Consider the following 19287-nt stretch of genomic DNA (forward strand, 5'->3'; position numbering starts at 1 on the left):
TGTTCTACTTGCCTTACAGGGTGTACGCAGCTAGCTATACTCCTCGATGACAGACCGGGGCTTAGAGTACGTCCCCAGAGGAATGTATGGTATATCGTCGTACCTGTCGCACACGGAGCCCTGTGAGTCAGTGTGACACAGAAAGCCCGCAAACTTACCCGAACGCACGCAGGTCGCCCAGCTCCAGCCCGCGAGGGGTGTCCGTCCACTGAGGCGCAGCGGTGATACCGAGGACGAGGACGCGTAGACCGTATTTAAATTCCGGCGTGCCTAGCGCAGCCCCGCTCTGCGCGTCGAGCACACAAATGAGGTCTGGTACGGTCGCGATGATCTAGAAAATCATGTCAGCAAATATATTATCCTCCAGTGAAACCAGGTTCAAACGCGCCTTTGAAGGTGCCCCATCTCCAGGATGGTACTCCGCGTACAGGTTTTCGTTCTTGAACGGGATGACAAGGCTCCCCGAGAACCGCTCGGTGGGATACTCAGGATCCTCCTCGAGATCGTCGTCCACAGCGAACGCATCAATATGCACGCTGCCTATCGTATGGCCCTTATATACCCTTGTCACTGAATCAGCACCCGCGACGCACTTGAGGTTCCAGCATAATATAGGACTCACGTTCGCTGCACATCCGTGATTTTTCCACTGAAGAGCACACGGCCCGACTTCCTCCCGCCCAGTGCATCGACGAGGATGGAGCCGATGCGCGCGATGCTGTGCTGCCTCCGCGCGAGAGCGAGAGCGCGCCCGAGGCGCCAGCTTAGCGATACGGTGTTTACTATGAGACTTGTCTCCAGGAATTCTGCAGTTAAAGGGCGGTGAGCCTGTCCGACAAGGGTTCTAGAGAACGGATTAATCGGCAGGAAGGAGACTTATAAGTGAACACGGTCCGTACCCCATCTCGACGCAGGCCGCACGGAGCGCGCGGTCGATCTCGGTATCCTTCTTTGCTTTCATCATGATCTGAGCACGACACGCACCCAGGCGCCATGAGACGATATCGTAGCTCCACTGGGGAGTTCACATACCATAACGTTGCCATCACCGCTGGATATAGCCGCAGGCAGCAAATTGAGGCCCTTTCCACTCGGGTCATAGACATTGGGTGTAGTTTGCCAGCCCTAATAGCAACTACTGATCAGGAGAGATCGGGGTAGATCACTGCTGAACCTACTGTCGGGTATGCGCGGCCCTGATAGCCAAATTGTTAGTCGCGACGCGGACGGGACAAAGGCGCACTTACCATGAAGTCGCCGTCTATACACGGTATGTTGTAGTGTTTCGTTGATGCTGGGATCATCTATGATGGCGAAAAATTTGATCAGAAGCATTTAGTCGGGAGAAAATAAGTGGAACAGTGGTTTCATACATTGATCATCCCATTCCCGCCACCAATCTCTAGAGCGCAGAAGGCTGCGAGCTTTTTCATCTACGGCGAGGTGAATGTCAGTGAATGTCAGTAGAGTACGCCGGAAACATCGGAGAAGATTACCCCGAGGAAGGACAGAAGCTCATCGGTGGCTTCGTTGTATCTGCCAATATAGGTGAATGGATATTCCCAAGACAAAGAGAAAAGGGAGCACGCACTCTTCCCCAAGTAGTCGCTCCGCCGACACCTCGGGGCTACCCATCCCACCTCCCCAGCCAACGAGCGCGTCGGGTTCCAGAGCGGACAGGTCAATCACACGGATGACCTCCCCAGAACGGACCATCTCCCGGAGATGCAGGAACGTGTGGAACGGCGACCCGCCCCCTCCGCACCCGAGGACGTAGCAGCCCTCCGAGATCCACTCGAGGTCGACCTCGGAGAGGAACCACTCCCCGCGCTGCACCTTCGGCTTGTACGCCAGGACGTCGTCCGCCGTCACAAGCTCCGGCGCTTCCACCGCGTGAGTGCGCGCCTTCGCGTCCCCGTTCGCAGTGGGGACCGTTTCAGCGGTGTCGACGGGCTCTAGTCCCGAATCGTCCGGTGTGGCTGAGGACGAGCCGCTCCATTCGCCGGCGGCTTTGACGTAGAAGCGGCAGCGGCCGGGGGTGTAGGCGATGGGGATAGCCTCGCTCTCGATAATGGCGACCCGTTTAGGATCGGCACCCGCCGCGATCGCACGCGCGATAGCCCTCTGTTCGACGATAGCGCGCACCTGCGGGACCGTAGAGGCCGACGTGTCTTCCACCGAGTCCACGATCCCAGAGATCTGCACGGGCGAAGCGGATGAAGCTAGGCACCAAAACGCGCGGAAACACCCACCTGAGCGATGGCGGCGCCGACGGCGTTCGCGACGTCAAAGTGCGGGAAGCGGTGGACCTTGCTCACGCCCTCGAGGGCGTCCGGGGAGAGGATCGAGCCGCCGCCGACGAGGTACACGGGCACGTCCTGCGCCGACGTCTTCATCGCGTCGACCACGTTCTGCAGCATCGTGCGGATGCGCGCCTCCGCGGCGGCGACGACCGCGGCGTCGACGTGCCCGACCAGCGACGCCTCGCCGACCTGCGCGTGCCCCGATGCGACGACGATGTCCGTCGCGGTGAGGATGGAGCCGCCGAAGACGAGGGCTTCGGAGAGGATGCGGTACCCGACGGAGTCGGGCCCGATCGTCACTTTCTGCGTCGCTGGGTTCTGTTGCACGATGGAGCCACCGCCGAGACCGATGCTGAATTGCGGGCGTAAATAGGACGGTGTGATGGTGCGCGAGAGAGGGGAAGAACGAACCTGGTGACGTGTGGCATGGAGAAATTGAGGCGGACGCCGCAGAATTCGTGATGGGCGGCAGCCTGGCGCGGAAATCCGCTCGGACTACGACTCGCGCGTCAGACATAGACGTAGACAAATAGATTGTATGAGCGCTCACAGGAGCATACCGACATCGGTCTTGATCATACAAGTTAGCTCGAGCAGTAGATTGCCAGCGTGGGATCGAACGCTTACCGTGGTTCCTCCAATATCGACCACTAAAGCCGACTCCCCCTTGGCATGTCCGGACTCCAGAGATGCTAAGAACGCGGCACCGCGCATGGAGTTCGTAGGCCCCGAGGAGCTATAGCGCGTCAGGACAATGGGAAACCACTCGTGTCTCCCGAGATACTCACAAAGTCCGGATAGGGAGCTGAGCCGCCTGTTCGCAGCTCAGTAAAGTGCCATCATTGCTCGTGATGAACACGGGACACTGCAGCTGCAGCGCCTTCGCAGCGCTGCGGAAACCCGTCACGGTCTTCTTGGCATAGCGCAGGAGAGACGCGTTCAGGATCGACGCGTTCTCGCGCTCTAGGATCCCGATGTGCGCGACTTCTTTGGAGCAGACGACGTTGACGTCCTTGAGCAGCTCGCGGATGATCGACGCGACGTGTTCCTCCTGCTTGATCTCGAAGTCGATGGGTGCGAAGACGGAGACGACTGCGACGACCGAGATACCCTGCACGGAAATTCAGGTGGGCGAAATGGAGCGTCGGGCGCGAAGAGAGGGATTACGACTTACCTGTTTGCGAATCTCTGCGCATGCTTCTTCTACTTCCTTCCTATTCACCGACGAGATCTCGCTGCCATCAATTTGGAGACCGCCCGAGAGCAAGAAATGTGGTCCTTCCAGCACTAGGAGTGCGAGTCAGCGAATGCAAGAAGAGCCTATGGCGTAGAACTACACACGGTCTCTGAGTTCCCGGGGGAATCCGATGAAGGGCGGCGTTCCTCTGCTGAAGGGACCGCAGAGACGAATGACGGCGACCTTGTCAAGTCTACGCGGGTCCCTCTCCACCAAAGCGTTCACGAAGTGCTACAAGACATCCATGAATCTCAGCGCATGAGCTGAACGAATGGGAGGAGCACGCACGGTGGTGCCGATGGAGAGCGCCTGGATGTGCGAAACGTCCTTTGCTTGCTTCAGGACGGACTGGATGGCGTTGCGGATGCCCAACGTGACCTCTGGGGTGGTGGGGTGTTTGGCCGACGCGAGGACGGAGCCCCTTCGCGGGCCCGGAGAGAGGTCGAGCAGAACGGCGTCGCTGCGTCGAGGCGTCAAAGACGATACACTAGAAGTGGTGGCTGGTAGTGCACTCACGTGTTCGTCCCGCCGACGTCAACACCGAGGCGGAGTACTGGGCTGGTCAGAGTCATGGCGGCCGTGTGGAAGGTATGAGCGCTGTCAGTAGCGAGAGTCGTCTGCGCTGCTCCAAGTACTGGCTGCATCTATCAGCCGTGGAGAAGGAGCGGGCGGAGCGCCGAGAAGGAGTCACATCGATAAGTCTCTCTGGAGATACGCTTTCTGCCAAGGGCAGATAGCAATGGAGACGCGGGGCGGACCGTCCGCCGTGTCGTGTGAGCACAGCATGGCGACTTGAACATCCCCCGCGATCGAGATACAGATCTGCGCAAGATATGTCGGTACCGAGCCCGGAAAGGCACTTGTTCACGAGTGGCTTGGCGTGAAAGACGTCTTGCTACCCTCCTACAACCCACCCCAGAAACTTGGAAAATCCCCTGGCCGCCCCTCCAGGCTGGTGCAGCTAGCCTGCCCCGCGATAAGGCCCGTAATACAAAATCGTTAGTTTACATGCCGAGCTTGTTCGAGACTCATATTCTTTAACTCAGCCTGAGATTGTCTTCCCTTTTAAATGTACCCTAATATCCTGGGTTCTTCCCGTGACGAGGTTGTGCCTGTATCAGAGTCATGCCACAGCCACAAGATGGACGCCACAGGAGGGGCGGCGTTTAGATATTTTTCACCGCAAACCCGGTGTGCAGGCTTATCGCAGATCCTAGGGGACTTCATTGTGATATTTCAAAAGATACAAGTTACACAGATTTTCCCTTCCACACCGCCGAAACGGGTTTACACGGGAAACATGCACAATTTCACGAGCCGTGTCGCGCGTCTCCTGGAACACGAAGGCACTCAGCGCCCCCCACCGAAAACCTAGTATGTCGCGTTGAGGCGCATGTCGATGTACTGGCCCGCGTTTATGGGCTCGTACTTCTTGGGCTTCTCGGGCCCAAAGCAGCCAGGCAGGCAGTCGATGACCTTGTCGCGATCGGCCGTCATAAACTGCACACCAACGCGTGAGCCGTGCGAGAGAAGACAGGGCACCGAACGCACGTAGGGGATGGAGAACCGCTCGCGCGTCATGCCGTTCTCGTCCGGCTTGGGCGGCGGGGCGCGCACACGGTGCAGCGTAGATTTCAGCGTGTCTGTCCGTTGCGCGAGCATTATCAGAGTTCGAATACGGGGTTCAAGGGGGACGTACCGTTGGACCACCGCATGAGGAAGTCGCCGATGTTGAAGACGACCGCGCCGGGGATGGGCGGAGCGGGGATGAACTTCCCGGGTTCGTTTGGCGACTCGACCTCCAGCCCACCACAGTCGTCCTGGAACAGCATCGTGCCGGTGCCAAAGTCCTTTCATCGCCCGTTCAGCGAGTCGCTCGGAACCAGGGGGGACTGAGAGGAGAACGTACCGTGTGCGCGTTGATGCGGCCCTTCTGTCCGCTGGTGAACACGTCCGTCGCCGCAGCGGGGTAGTGCAGCAGGCGGAGCTGGTTGTCCGCCTTCTCGTGGTACTGGTCGAAAAAGTCGTCGGGGAGCCCGGGCATGCCGATCGCGAGCGCGCGCAGGAGCTTCGTCGTCTGGAAGGCGCGGCAGAGGCCGAAGAAGTGGACCGCGTACGCGCGGAAGCCCGGGAGGTCGTCCTCGGGGAGCCAGATGTTCTTCAGGCGCGGCCCGAGCTCGTAGCCCATATCGAACGACTCTTTGAAGTCGAGGGCTTTCGTGCGGATCGCCGCGAGTTCCTTGGGGTCGAAAACCTGGGACGGACGTCAGAGTAGAATGAAGTCTGCGACGATAGGGTCACCGAACCATCTGGGAGACCTGTTCGACGCCGACCTGCGCCGTAGATGTAACGGTTAGCAATTCTGTGAGACGGTGCGGTGACGTTGACTGACACCGCTGTATCCACGGTGGTACGAGCCCTCAGGAGGATGAGGGGCCTTCTGCTTGATCCCAGTAGGCAAATCAAAGAGCTTCTTCGACTGTGCGCAAGCGGTGAGTACAGCTCGGTCGCAGAGTGCGCAGCACCGACCCATGCGAACATCTCTGCGATGCTTTCCTGGGGGATACCGGTGTTGATCAAGTACGCGAAGCCCACGTCGCGGCACGCTTCGTAGAACTGCACGCCGATCTTCCGTGCATCCTGCACGAAATCGCGTCAGATTGGCACAGGGATCTCTCTCGCGTCGTGTACACTCACTGGTGAAGTACCATCGCCGAAGTTGGCGAAGTCGATGATGGGCAGCGAAGACATGGCATCGTGGACGGATCCCATAGTTGCAAGTGAACGCGGTACTTTGGCAAGATGCTGCTCCTGGAAATGAGAGCACTGGGAGGCGATAACACGCAATATGAAGTAGGCCGGAGAGGTTCTCCGCTGATCCGTGAATATCCAAAATGCAGATCAGTGAAAAGAGTTTTGCAGAGAGAAGGCGGTCGAGGGCGACGGCTAAGACTTATAAGGTAGATAAGCACCCTCTCGACCTGCGCTGGTACGGTCTATGGCACACAGGAGGACTCTCCGAAGGTGTCGGGGTTGCGATGCACGCATCTACAGCACTAGCCAAACGCGGAAGGTGATCAAGAACAACCTAAGCCGATTGGCGGAGCGCTCGATTCGCACTGGTAGGCTTCTGATCTTGGTCACGTCTCTTTACCATCTACCAATTTGCTTATCGTACCCCCATGTAGTCCTGATATGCCCTTTCCAGAGCGTCTCTACTTAAGCGACATGCATTCTGGCGCAACCTGGCCGCAGATCCATCAGCGCCTTCGTCCTCCGAGTCGACATGTCTGTCCCCGCCGAGTCCCAGAGCCCCATGCGTAGGTTCCTCAAGGCCATCGAGGTGCCCATCGACAAAGACGCGGACTACCAGAATGATGTCAGTCTGTCCGACGCGTCTCTCTCGGCCAACCTAACTTTGCGCGAACGTTTAGCACTGGACGAACAGGGACCTCATCCCCATGCCCGCCGAGCGGCGCACGTACGCCATCTGGTCGTACTTTATCTACTGGTGCATCAGTGGCCTCTGCATCTCCGCGTACACCAGCGGTAGTACCATGTTGGCGTACGGCCTGACCGCCCAGCAGGCCATCGGCGCGCTCGTCGTCGGCTCGGTGATCACTGGTTTCTTGTCTATCTCCTGCGGTTGGATGGGCGAGAGGTGCGTTTTGGCGTTTTCTCATTGATATGCGTCTTATGACTCCGTAGGCACCACATTGGCTTCACAGTCGCGTCGCGATTCAGCTGGGGAATGAGGTCCGTCTTCCCTACTGAAGACTCCGAATGGAAACTTACTCTACCCTTCAGAGGAGCGTATTTCCCGATTCTTATACGATCTTTCACGTAAGATTCTTCCTGCCCTCTTCACGATCAAGACCATCTGACGCTCTGCTCATCGTCATAGGACTATCTTGTGAGACATGTCTCGCTACATTCTCGAATTTTGACCTGATGTCATGGATTCTAGCTGGGACGGCCTTCAAGCATACTGGGGAGGACAGGGTAAGTGTTCTTTATTTCTTGTCGGCGCGTAGGACTGACAAGCTCTGTAGCAATGGCTGTACGAGCATTTTGCTCCATGAAGGAGATTCGATAACTGACTTGCTGTGTGTTAGGTCACCATTGGCGCCGTAATCCCAGGTACGTTCGTCCCACTACAGCGTGTAGCGTCTGTAAATGACAAGATTCTTGCTAGGCTTTGCTCACATGTACGTCTGTCAAACGCTCTTCGCATGTCAGTATTGAATGGGTTTTAACAGGAAACACACCCTGGCGGACGGCGCCCTCCTCACCAAGGACTTCGTCGGCATGATGTAAGTCACGCGTCCCTTCTCACTTGAAGCCGTATAACATCCAGTTATCGCAGCATCTACTACATTTTCTTCATCTCGATCATGCGCATCCCGCCCGAGAAACTCCAGAGGCCGTTCATCGTCTCCTCGATCATGTTTGCTGGCACGTGAGTGACTCTCTCGCTGTAGGGTGAACGCGTTTTGATCCCTCTGGTACACAGCTTGATCGGATTACTCGCGTGGGCCGTGTCGAACACCCACAGCGCGGGCCCGCTGTTCACGCAGAAAGGCACTCCGGCGAACGGTAGCATCGGATGGTGCGTCTTCCCTGCGACATTATGTTGGACTCTCGCTGTGACGATGCCAATAGGGCTATGATGTTCGGCATTACCTCCGTCCTCGGGTCCTGGTGGGTAATTTCGCGGAAGCGCTAGCGGATGATCACTAACGAATGCGCGCAGGGGCGGCGGAACGCTTGGCCAGAGCGACTGGACGCGCTACGCGAATCGCCCATGTCAGTGCCTTCGCGTAGCCTCCGGTCTGAGTTGTTCAGCGCTGACGGCCATCTTGTCGTCTCGCAGATGCTCCGACGCTTTCGCAACTCCTCGCCGCGTCAGTCTCGATCCACTTTGTTCGTCCTCTCCGACTGACGTTCTGGTCCGCAGCCCGTTCTGCATTATTGTGTGCTCCATCGTCGGGATCATCGTCACGTCGTGTGCGAAGGAGATCACGGGAAGGCTCATTTGGGAGCCGTTCCAGCTTCTTGCGGCTCTGCAGGATTTCTAGTGCGTCTTCTTCTTTGCGAGCTCTGCTGCGCTGGCTGAGACGATTCGTTCAGTCACGATTCTTCTCGCGGTAAGTGCCAATCGATCACAGCGGAGAACCACTTTTGATTTAATATTTTTCGTCATCGTTAGCCCGTGCAGGAGTGTAAGTCGCTTTCGTTCTCGGTTGCAACGGAGCTCGCTGACCGGCCGCCACAGGTTCTTCGCCGGCCTCGGCTGCGTCTGCGCACAGCTGGGCATCAGCATCGTGCTCAACTCCGTCAGCGCAGGCATGGACTTGGCGTGAGCCCCTTCGTGACCCCCCCGCTTACCGCCATCACTGACTGCTAACCGCGATAACCACCAGAGGCCTCTCACCGTAAGTTCAGCCTCGCTTTAACCGCACATGCACACTTACGCTCTGCACGCGTGCAGGAAGTACATGAACATCCGGCGTGGGGCGTACCTCCTCGCCGCGCTCGGGCTCGCGTCGAACCCGTGGCAGTATCTCTCTAACGCGTCGACGTTCCTGACAGTGCTCTCGGGCTTCGGCATCTTCTGTGCGTGTGCCCTCTGGTGCGGCGTGACGGGTACTGATGCGCTGCGCGGTGCAGTGGCACCATTCACAGGGATCTTGCTCTCGGACTACCTCGCTGTACGGCGGTGCGTGATCAAGCTGGAGGACTGCTACATCGGGAACAGCGACTCGATCTACTGGTGCGCCCCGCCCCGTTCCCCTGATGCGCTGATCCTGATCCTGATGTGGGCCGGCGCAGGTACTGGCACGGGTTCAACTGGCGCGCGCTCGTGGCGTGGGTGATTGGCGTGTTCCCGACGATGCCGGGGATGATCATGACGGTGCGCAACCCGGCGGCGTACAACGGGTGGGTGCGGACGTTCCACATCACGTTCCTTGTCGGTGAGCCCCCCCTCGTGCGCGTCTCCCGTTTCCTGGTGCGTTGTTGACGCTGTGCGCAGGCCTGTCGGTGTCGTTCACGGCGTTCTGGCTGATCTGCTGGATCTCGCCGCCGCCGGGCCTCGGCCTCGGCTTGAGTTATCATGACGAGGGAACGGCGAGCGTGGGCACTGGCAGTGTTGGAGACGAGAAGGAGAAGGTGGATGCGGAGATTGGGGTGTTGCCCGCGAAGAACTGAGGTGTCTTGGAGTTGTGCTGTTTGCGTCGTTAATCATGGTTTTGTAGAACAGTTACTAGACCAACTACTTTGCTTATACTTCACATTGCATTCTGTACGACGCGCTGGTCAGAGTCTGAGGGATGTCCTCAGTTTACTAGCTGAAAGGTGAGTCTCGCGGGCCGGCAGCGGCGCCACGTCGCGTGTGTTGCGTGACAGTCTGGTGTGACGTGACGAGCGCGTCCAAATTTATTCTCCGCCTGAAGAACGCGTCGAGTGTTGCCTTCTCTCCCTCCTCCACCAGACGCGTCCCTCCCTTTGTCACCTCCACAGCCATGCTCGAAGCACGCCTCTCCGAAGCCGCCATCCTGAAGCGTCTCCTCGACGGTGAGCACGGCATCTAAGTGTGGTGGCGTCCCCTGACCTCACCGCGTCGTCGCAGCCATCAAAGAGCTCGTGGCCGATGCCAACTTTGAATGCAACGAAGAGGCGATCGTACGTCCTCCTCGCCCTTTCTCCTGCCTTTCTCACGTCTTACCCGATTCTTTCACCCAATTTCTCGCCGCAGACACTCCAGGCGATGGACAACTCCCACGTCGCGCTCGTCGCCGTCAGACTCGATGCCTCAGGCTTCAAACGCTACCGCTGCGACCGGCCGATGCCGCTCGGCGTCAACCTCGTCTCCCTCACCAAGGTCCTGAAGTGCGCCAAGGACGACGACGTCGTCACGCTCAAGGCGGCCGACGACGCCGACATCCTCAGCCTCACCTACGAGGCCCGCAGTGCGTCCCGTCTCTCTCCCTTTCCTCCATGCACCCACATCGACGCTCGCGTGACACAGACTCTGACAGAATCGCCGAGTACGAGATGAAGCTGATGGACATCGACTCGGACACGCTCGGTATCCCGGATACGGACTACGACGCGCGGGTGACGATGCCCTCGCCCGAGTTCGCGCGCATCGTGCGTGACCTCTCGCTGCTCGGTGAGTCCGTCCGCATCGAGGTCTCCAAGGAGGGCGTGCGCTTCATCAGCGACGGCGAGGCCGCCAATGGCAACATCCTCCTCCGCCAGACGGACTCTGCACCGTCCGGGCTTAAGAAGAAGGGCTCGTCCTCGAAGCGCGATAAAGACGATGATGAAGAGGAGGATGGTGAGGAGGAGGAGGACAAGGAGAAGGAAAAGGATGATGACGAGGAGAAGGAGGACGGCGATGAGGACGAGGAGGGCGAGCCAAAGAAGAAGGTTAAGAAGGAGAAGGTAAAAAATGAGGACGGGGACGTCGAAATGAATGGCGAGAACGACGAGGACGAGGGCGAGGAGGAATTCCAGCCGAAGGAAGACAACGAAGCTGAGGACGAGGACGAGGAGGGCTCGGAATCGGGTAAGAAGCGGAAGCGGGCGCCGGCCAAGGTATGCTCTCCGGCTCTGTGCGGCTACACCTCAGTCTAAGCTGACCCTCCGGCAGAAGAGCAAGCCCTCGAAAAAGGCGAAGAAGGGCGACGACGACGGGGCGCCACCAGAGGGCGTGCGCATCGAGATGAACCAGACGGTGACGCTCACGTTTAGCTTGAAATACCTAGTCAACTTTGCGAAGAGCACCTCGCTCTCGAACGTCGTCCAGCTCATGATGAGCAACGACGTGCCCTTGCTCGTGAGTCCTTGCCTCGTCCATCCCGCATCAGCGTTAATGCTGACGCTTCCACGCGCAGGTGTCGTACGACTTTGGCCAGGGCTTCATTCGATACTACCTCGCACCCAAAATTGGCGACGACTAGTCGCGAGCGCACCCTTGTGTTCCGTCGTCCCTGTCCAGCCTAGTTGTCCATGTCGCATTTCAATGTCTCTATCATCTCCAGTACCTAGTTCTATCTACGTGTATTTCTTCCAATGTCGAAACGTCCAAGGATGCTGCGTGAGGTGGAGGAGCTCCGGCGCCAAACTTAAGCGGTCTGAGCGCGTCTCACTGAGACCGGCTGCAGAACTCAGCCTGGGCCCTCGTCTCTGGGGTACCTACCACATGCCGTCTGCTACTTAGTCTCCCAAGGGCTGACTGAGACTGTGCAGGATACCTTGAGGTACATGTAATGACATTGCATGGACCCCAGGCTATCCTCAGCGTCTGACCTGCTAATGCTTCTTCGCCAAACCCTCGTCTCCGATATGCCAGAGAAAATCAGACAGAGAACAAGAGAAACTGGCGAAATGCAGCGCTGCCTCCAACGCTTCTCCATCCACCGTTTTTACGGAGCACCCAAGATTGTTCTCCACCCATCCCACTCAGACGATGTGCGGGCCTCCCGAAGCTGTCAAAGGGTACAGTTATGGCGCACCGCTGGTATGAGCGTACGGTACGCCCCTTGCTCTGCTGTGATGTAAAATAGTAGGCTGACGCCTTGACAATGCATGCTTACTAGGTCGAAACACCCTCATATGCAAGTGCCCCGAGGAGCCCCCTCGTTTCTTCCAATGTGACGAGTTCTGGCGGGGCTACTGCGAGGTACCGTCTGTGCAGTGTTTTTGAACTTCCACTAATCACACTTTCATCCCTCAACTCAGACGCCTTGCGCGTCTTGTTCAATTAGCAGGATGTCTTCCCACCAGTCAAGCGATTGCGGTTACTGATACTCAATCAAAACATCTACCGCTATTCCTATCGTCAGTAGCGCCCTTCCACCGCTCAAAACTATCTCGAAGTGTCGGATGGCAGGCGGAACCGCCCAGCGATGTCCAAGAAGGATACCATGAAGGATATCACATATTAGTCTCGACAATGATAACTAGTAAGTGCTGTCGATACTTGCCATGTCTTGCGAAAGAAAGCCAGTAGTTGGGTTGCTGTGTCGCGTGGTGAGCTGAATGCGTTGGCAACCCCGTTTTTCATTGTTTTCGTGACTGTCTCGTTTCGTCCACTGCTTTCGCGTTGCGTCGTCGCGGAGTGTGTTGATGTCGAGTGAGACAACGTTGAAAGCAACCGCCTCGCCCACTGGGGCACAAAAGGCTCGATCGTAGAAAAAAGATCGAAAGTGGAATAACGCGTTCTCTTTGTCTCTGACGCGATCACGTGGCGAAATCAGCGTACCCCCGAAAAACAATGACTACCTTGCGGCTTATATGCGCTCAAGGCGGTGTCTGTTGGCGCATTACTTTCTACGTTCCAACATCCACTCAGCACTTCTCCCATGGTGTCTGCTCGTTCTCATACACCGAGCCCTGAACCGGCCCCACGGCCCATGCTCTCCAGCAGGTCCGACTTGCCAGAAGCCCCCAGCTCAAGCTCCGCGCTTCCGTTCAATGAAACCACACAGACTATCAACGAACGCCATGCCGAGGCCGCCGACAGCTACGTCGTCGGGCCCATGCCTGTGGAGAAATTCCTCAATTTCCTGCCTCCGAAGAACGTGGCACTGATGCCCCCTTCTGCGGGAGCGTTCGATAAACTTGCAGACGGTAATGTAGCCCTGGAGTTGGTGCGTGGCACGCACGTCCGTTTGACCATCTAAGTCCCGACTCGAGTCTCTTGTAGTGCAAGGCCATCACGGACCACGACCGGTGTCCACGGTTCGACTTTCGCTACAGTGGTCCGGAAAATGAAGAAGAGATGCCCGCGCTGGTGTGCGTGCCGCATGGGTCCGACAGCGTCCCCGCCGCCAAGTCAGAAATGTACATCGACGTCCAAGGCGCTGCACAGGGCGATTTCATGCGTGATCCCCCATGCGGTGTGGACAGGTCGCGTCACAAGTTCCTGCTACTACTCGAGCATGCAGAGCAGACGGGCCGAGAGAGGGCACGCCAGGCATTTGGCCGTAACGTGCGGTGGGCGACCGACGCGTGCGGGCAGCAGTTCCGCACGCACTTCTTCTCGATCTCGCTCCACGGCACGTCTGCGCGGCTCATGCGCTGTGACATGGGCGGGATGATCGCCTCAGAGGCGTTCGATGTGTGTGAGTACCCGGAGATCCTGTGCGAGTTCCTCTGGCGGTTCGCACATGCGTCCACCGCCGAGCGCGGATACGACCCAACGGTCTCGCCCGCCACGGCACTAGAGGAGGGCATGTTCAAAAATATTATCGCGGCTTATGTGAATTACCAGCTCGACCTGCGCCGCAATCTCATGTACATCTTGCAGGCACTCGCGCACCACTACCAGCCGGGCCGCGTCGCGGCGATCGGTATCGTCCAGCCAGATGGTACCGTCGCGCGCTGTATAGTATCGCGGCCGATCTCGAAATTCTTCTCCTTGCGGCGTGGAGGTATGCGTGGGTACTGGGGTGTCATGCGAGGCAAAATAGTCTTTGTGAAAGAGACCTGGCGCGAGTGGACGCTCGTGAAGGAGTCAGAGGGCGCGATTCTCGAACGGCTGCATAAGGAGGGGGTGCACAACATCCCCAGCCTTGTGTGCCATGGCGATGTCCCTGAGCGGACGGACGAGTGCGCTGCAGGTGAGGGTCTTCTTTCTTACGGTTCAATGTATCCTCATAAATTTTGATTTTCGGTAGAATTCCAGTACACACAGACGGATAGATACGTCAGCGAAAATTGGGTATGCACTGGGGATCGCAAGATAATGGTGCGCTCCCGTGTGCACTACCGTTTGGTCCTCGGCACTGTCGGTTATCCGCTCCACGCATTGAGAGGGACGAAAGAGCTCTTGTCCGCCACATTCGATGTGTACAGCGGTGAGTGGCCCTCGGCGTGGCTCCACTCACGTATATTGACATGCCGCAGGGATGATCTACGCCTTCCTCCACGGAAACACGCTCCATCGCGACGTCAGCCTGGAAAACATCATTCTGGTCAGGGAGGGGGAAGACAGGCTTCGCCACGGTTACCTCATCAACTGGGAGCTCTCCTCGCAGATGACCGAAGAGAAGGAAGCACTAGACGAATGGACGGTGGTGCGCGTTGCCCCTTTCCATGGCGCTTCTGCCCCGCTGATGCTGACGTACCTGCGCAGGGCAAGGACGCGTTCATGTCGCACCGCCTGCAGACACGCATGGCGCCGCTACGGCAGACTATGCGAGACGACATGGAGTCGCTCCTCTACGTCGTCGCATACTGCGGGCTGCACTGGTTGCCGCACCGCACGCGGGGCGCGCACACTGCCGCGCAGGCTTTGTTCTACAATGTACAGGTGGGGCGTGACGGCGAAGGCATGACGGTCCGCTCGATGGCTCCGGGCGAGGGGAAGATGGAGAACAAGCGCAGCAGGAAACACGTGAACCCCGCGTTCTTCAGGAAACCGTTCGCGTTGTGGCTGCAGGGCGCGATGGACCTGAATTGCCCACGGGCGAAGTGTGCAGGCGCGATCAAGGTGGGGGACGCGGTATTCCCAGACGAGACGCAGTGGGCGAGCCCGCTGCCACTGTACGACTTCTGGGTTGAGTTCCTGAATAAGCACGAGCGGAAGCTGCACACGCAGGATAGGCGGAAGAACTTCGAGCGGGATGAGGCAGATCTGGCGTTGTTCAGTGCGACGCGGGCGGTGGAGCACCATACAGCACCACGGCCTGGTAAGCGGAAGGCGTCGTCTTCGCCCCACCCTGTGGAACGGATGCTCAAGCGGCGAAGAATTGTGCGGTAGAGTCCTCGAGTCCTGCAAGTTCTTCATCCATGGCATTTGAGGGACGGGTGAAGCGTATTCCGCTTGCTCCAGGCGACGTGGGCAGTTGAGCTTACTCTTCGCTGTTCTCAGCTGGGCAGTGCTGCTGGCTTTTATGGTGTTTGGTCACCACACCGCTTTTGCACTCCGCCGCGATCGTGGCACAATTGAACGCGTCCACTTGCATGCACGCGTCCTTGGCCTGCAACTGGGCTCGCACCGTCGCCTCCTGCGCACAGCTAGCCCGCATACTGTGCGCAAAGCTCCAGTAACTTACATCTACCGTACGTACGGCGCAGCAGTTTAGTGAACCGAGTTCGGCTCTGCCATGAGTATATGACAGTCTGCCAACATCGATTCTGGAGTAATAACGAGATGCCTTCGCTTACGCTCATAATCCGCGGAACTGCCTGTAAATCTAGCGAATGTGGTCAGGATATGTACTCCACGCAGATCTGTAGAAAATCTTGTACGATACCAGCGCCGTTCCAGAACGCGATTTCTCACAGCGCCACTCCCAGGAATGAAGACGACGGAATTTCCTCATTCCTGAGCTCTGAGAACTACACGGGATGATTCAATCCAACGTGCTCCTCCAATTATTTAACCTAATATGTGCGCATGGATGGATCGTCTCGTACAAGGTTTGCAACGAGGCATACTCATGGTGTGTCGATTCCCTGGTTCTCAGACGGCACTATCGACCAGATATATATTTGCTCTGCTATGTTTACAGACTACACCAGGCCTCATTTCGTATAAGGTTTGCAACGCGGCGTACTCATGGGATTGGTTCCCTGGTTCTCATACGGCGCTATCGACTAGCTACATATTTGCCCAGGCTGCCGTGCTTACAGACCACACCCCGCTCTTCTACATCACCCTCAAACACCATACGGAGGCATCCAGTAAGTGACACGAGGTTTCTCCTAGCCATATCCTCTAAAGTTGTGCGTACAGATACGAATCACCCCAGCATCTCATACTACTTACAGCAAAGCTCCATGGGCGGGATTGTCTCCGCAGTTGTCAGTGTATGTCTAGTCCAGCCGCTCGCACACGTGAAGGTTCTGACACGTAAACGCAGGTCACCACTGCAGTGCTTGGACTGATTGGGCTCATCCGCAAGTTTGAGTCCCCAGAAGAGTCTGGGCAGCAGATCGCTCCGAATCCCGTGATACAGGAACTAGAAGAACGCGCTCGGGAGGCGCAGGCTCAGCGCGAGCAAGTCGAACGTGAAAGATCGGAGGCAGAAGAAGGGAGGCGTCTCGCGGACGAGGCACGCCAAAGGGCAGAAAACGAGACGGTGCGTCTTCAGGAGGAGAAGAAACGCGCGGAGCATGAGAAACGGGAGGCGGAAGAGAGTAAAAGACTCGCGGATGAGGCGCGGCAGCGTGTGGAGGGTGAGAGGCGACGCGCCGAGGTAGAGAAGCAGCACGCGGAGCACGCTAAGCGAGAGGCCGAGGAACAGAGGAGACAAGCGGATGAGAATCGGCAGCGCGCAGAGGCGGAGCGGTGGCGTGCTGAAGAGGAGAAACGCCGCTCGAATGAGGAGAAGCAGAAGGCCCAAGAAGAGAAACGTCGTGCTGAGGAGGCGGGCCGGAAGGCTGAAGACGAGAGGCAACAGGCCGATGAGAAACGAAGACACGCCGAGAAGGAGAGACAACAGGCAGAGAATAACAGGCAGCGAGCTGAAGCAGAGAGCAGGAACGCTGAGGCAGAGAGGAAAAGAGCAGAGGACGCCAAGGAGAAAGCGACCGCTGCTAAAGAGGATGCGGAACGTGCCTCGGCGGCAGCTGAAAAGGCTGCGGAAGAGGCTCGACGCGCACAGCAGGAGGCCGAGAAAAATCTGAGGGCGGGCATACGTCCTGTTGTCTTGCCGACGGAAGAGGAGATCCGCATTCACAAGGAGCGGCTGCAGTATCGAGAGGGGAAGTTGCACTTCGCGGTCGCTGGTATTGCGGGTAGTGGCAAGTCGTCACTCATCAACGCTCTGCGTGGCATCAGCAACAGACACAAGGATGCAGCGCGGGTTGGGGTCACCGAGACCACGAAGATCATCGCGCGGTACCCGGATCCGAACTCCAAAAGGCCGTTTGTCTGGTACGACGTCCCAGGCGCGGGAACCCTGGCTATTCCCGATTGGCAGTATTTCAACGACCACGGCCTATACGTCTTCGATGCCATCATCGTGCTCTTCGACAACCGTTTCACCGAGACAGACGTCGCTCTACTGCGAACCGCCGCACTCTTCCAGATCCCCACTTACATCGTGCGCTCCAAGTCGAATCAGCACATCGCCAACCTCCTGACTGACCTTGAATTCGGGGAAGAGGAAGACGATGCTAGTCGCCGTGCAACCGCGCGCCAGATATACATCACGGAGACTCGCGACAGCGTTGCACATAATCTTTTCGAAGCAGGACTTCCCGGGCAGCGGGCATACCTCATCACGGCGAAGGAGGTTCTGTGTGAAGTAGTCAAAGGGCGGACGCCGAAAGATGTCATCGATGAGGTCGATCTGCTCAGCGATATACTGCAGGAGGCGCACTCTCGTCGTGTCAGGGCCAAGCCGTCGCAGACTTCACGCCATGCGTCGTATTCATCAAAATAGTGATGTAGTCTAGTTTTTAACGCGGGGGGCTTATCGGTAGGTCCCCAATTTCGTTCGGAGCTTGGACTTGCAAGGAAGGAATTATGTGACCGATCAACTCGCCTGCAAGAAAATGAGTCGGAGCTAGAAATGAGAGAACAAGCGCTCCTCAAGCTCGCGGTGCGCAGAGACTACTTCATACTCCAGGGAAGCGGTCGTTGTTACATTCGAGATATCTCAGTCAAATGGTATGCCTTTTAAGCTGTAGGCGACAAGCAAAAGAAACAGATCCAATAGGTAACAAGAGAAGCAACTACTGAAGATGGGTTGTGAAAGTTCTGGCTTGAACTTGGACACTGTCACATCCCAATAATTTTGTTACTCCTTCCAGCATAAGACAGTTGAAGAATCTATAAGGCTAATTGGGAGTCACTCTGGCTACCACTACCAAAGTTGTAAACAGTGCAACATACTGGTATCCCCACCTAAAATACAGTACTAGTGGATTTAGCTGTTCTAAGGGCCCTGAGGCATAGATTTTCTAAAAAAATATATTCACTCTACAGACAGTACATAACAGGAGAACACCCTGTGCACCAGAGAACTATGAGGATGCGTCAGAAACGCGAGACTTGCATGGGGAGATGAGAATGCGTTTTGACGCGTCGCGTGCACGTGATGTGCGGAGATGAAAATACCCAACCTACCGATAAGGACCACCTTATAGATAGCAGACGCCAGACACGGATATCCTGAGGAACGAAGGTCGAAGCAAAGTGTCAGTCTGCCTTTGGGAGACTATAGTGATGTCTTCATCGCCGATTCACCCTCCGGTCTCTTCATCTGTTATAGCACGCTGTGACGTAGGTTTAGCACTGTAAAATCTGTTTCGATAAAAGTCCTCCGAAGATTCTACTTCAAGTAAAATTTTGAGTGCCGAAGTGCTCATACCGATAGTGAGAAACAAATTTTGTATATTTACTAAGACCCGTCGCATTCCTTGGATTCACTCCGTGCATCTTTTGACGGTCATCTTTTGATGAGATCGGCGGCCAGTCCTCCTTCAAAGTGTGCACCAAGAACGTTGTTGCGGGGGCGAGAGTCGCAGACAATAGACTACACCTGCGCGTTATCGACATAGGGGAGCACAGTCACAGTCACGATGTCACGTGATGTGACAGAGTCGCGTGGTTGCTCTTGGAGTCTCTTCAACTTCGATTTTCGACTTTTCTTCCCGGCCTTTGAGTGGTATTCGCTGGTCAACTTAATACGATATCGCTCTATAAACTTCGCTAACGATATCCAGCCATCTCCCCTAGTGAGTCTTACGTTGTTTCACTACAATTATACTCCTGTCTCATCC

At 56.9% G+C, this 19287-nt stretch overlaps 5 protein-coding genes across 5 annotated transcripts; 3 read left to right on the plus strand and 2 right to left on the minus strand.

Moving 5' to 3' along the window:
- Positions 1–30: 30 nt before the first annotated feature.
- On the minus strand, positions 31–4112 carry SCP_0800100 (hypothetical protein; the record flags this gene model as incomplete). Its single annotated transcript, XM_027760605.1, has 20 exons — positions 31–103; positions 159–331; positions 389–563; positions 623–844; positions 900–967; positions 1033–1125; positions 1179–1196; positions 1248–1304; positions 1374–1433; positions 1497–1536; positions 1592–2199; positions 2253–2655; positions 2715–2798; positions 2854–2873; positions 2931–3039; positions 3092–3414; positions 3478–3590; positions 3645–3771; positions 3829–4000; positions 4057–4112. The coding sequence occupies 20 exons, from the start codon at positions 4110–4112 to the stop codon at positions 31–33; spliced, it is 2994 nt and encodes a 997-aa protein (XP_027616406.1).
- A 799-nt stretch (positions 4113–4911) lies between these two features.
- SCP_0800110 (UPF0676 protein) lies at positions 4912–6312 on the minus strand (the record flags this gene model as incomplete). The annotated part of the gene is made up of 8 exons (XM_027760606.1): positions 4912–5040; positions 5092–5183; positions 5240–5390; positions 5450–5794; positions 5847–5873; positions 5933–6019; positions 6070–6180; positions 6238–6312. The coding sequence occupies 8 exons, from the start codon at positions 6310–6312 to the stop codon at positions 4912–4914; spliced, it is 1017 nt and encodes a 338-aa protein (XP_027616407.1).
- A 514-nt stretch (positions 6313–6826) lies between these two features.
- On the plus strand, positions 6827–9750 carry SCP_0800120 (Uncharacterized permease; the record flags this gene model as incomplete). Its single annotated transcript, XM_027760607.1, has 24 exons — positions 6827–6919; positions 6975–7201; positions 7249–7296; positions 7348–7383; positions 7445–7453; positions 7508–7542; positions 7593–7600; positions 7656–7680; positions 7736–7748; positions 7800–7853; positions 7907–7999; positions 8054–8149; positions 8203–8241; positions 8294–8346; positions 8414–8444; positions 8498–8617; positions 8671–8687; positions 8750–8762; positions 8816–8899; positions 8964–8975; positions 9032–9156; positions 9211–9313; positions 9373–9515; positions 9575–9750. The coding sequence occupies 24 exons, from the start codon at positions 6827–6829 to the stop codon at positions 9748–9750; spliced, it is 1653 nt and encodes a 550-aa protein (XP_027616408.1).
- Positions 9751–10064: 314 nt separating this feature from the next.
- On the plus strand, positions 10065–11507 carry SCP_0800130 (hypothetical protein; the record flags this gene model as incomplete). Its single annotated transcript, XM_027760608.1, has 6 exons — positions 10065–10116; positions 10172–10224; positions 10298–10511; positions 10571–11142; positions 11198–11383; positions 11442–11507. The coding sequence occupies 6 exons, from the start codon at positions 10065–10067 to the stop codon at positions 11505–11507; spliced, it is 1143 nt and encodes a 380-aa protein (XP_027616409.1).
- A 1404-nt stretch (positions 11508–12911) lies between these two features.
- On the plus strand, positions 12912–17945 carry SCP_0800140 (hypothetical protein; the record flags this gene model as incomplete). The annotated part of the gene is made up of 8 exons (XM_027760609.1): positions 12912–13199; positions 13256–14171; positions 14229–14408; positions 14458–14627; positions 14687–15304; positions 16068–16239; positions 16292–16365; positions 16419–17945. The coding sequence occupies 8 exons, from the start codon at positions 12912–12914 to the stop codon at positions 17943–17945; spliced, it is 3945 nt and encodes a 1314-aa protein (XP_027616410.1).
- Positions 17946–19287: the final 1342 nt, after the last annotated feature.

Source organism: Sparassis crispa, assembly GCF_003851025.1.
Source record: "Sparassis crispa DNA, contig_000007F, whole genome shotgun sequence".
In the NCBI taxonomy this organism is placed as follows: Eukaryota; Fungi; Basidiomycota; class Agaricomycetes; order Polyporales; family Sparassidaceae; genus Sparassis; species Sparassis crispa.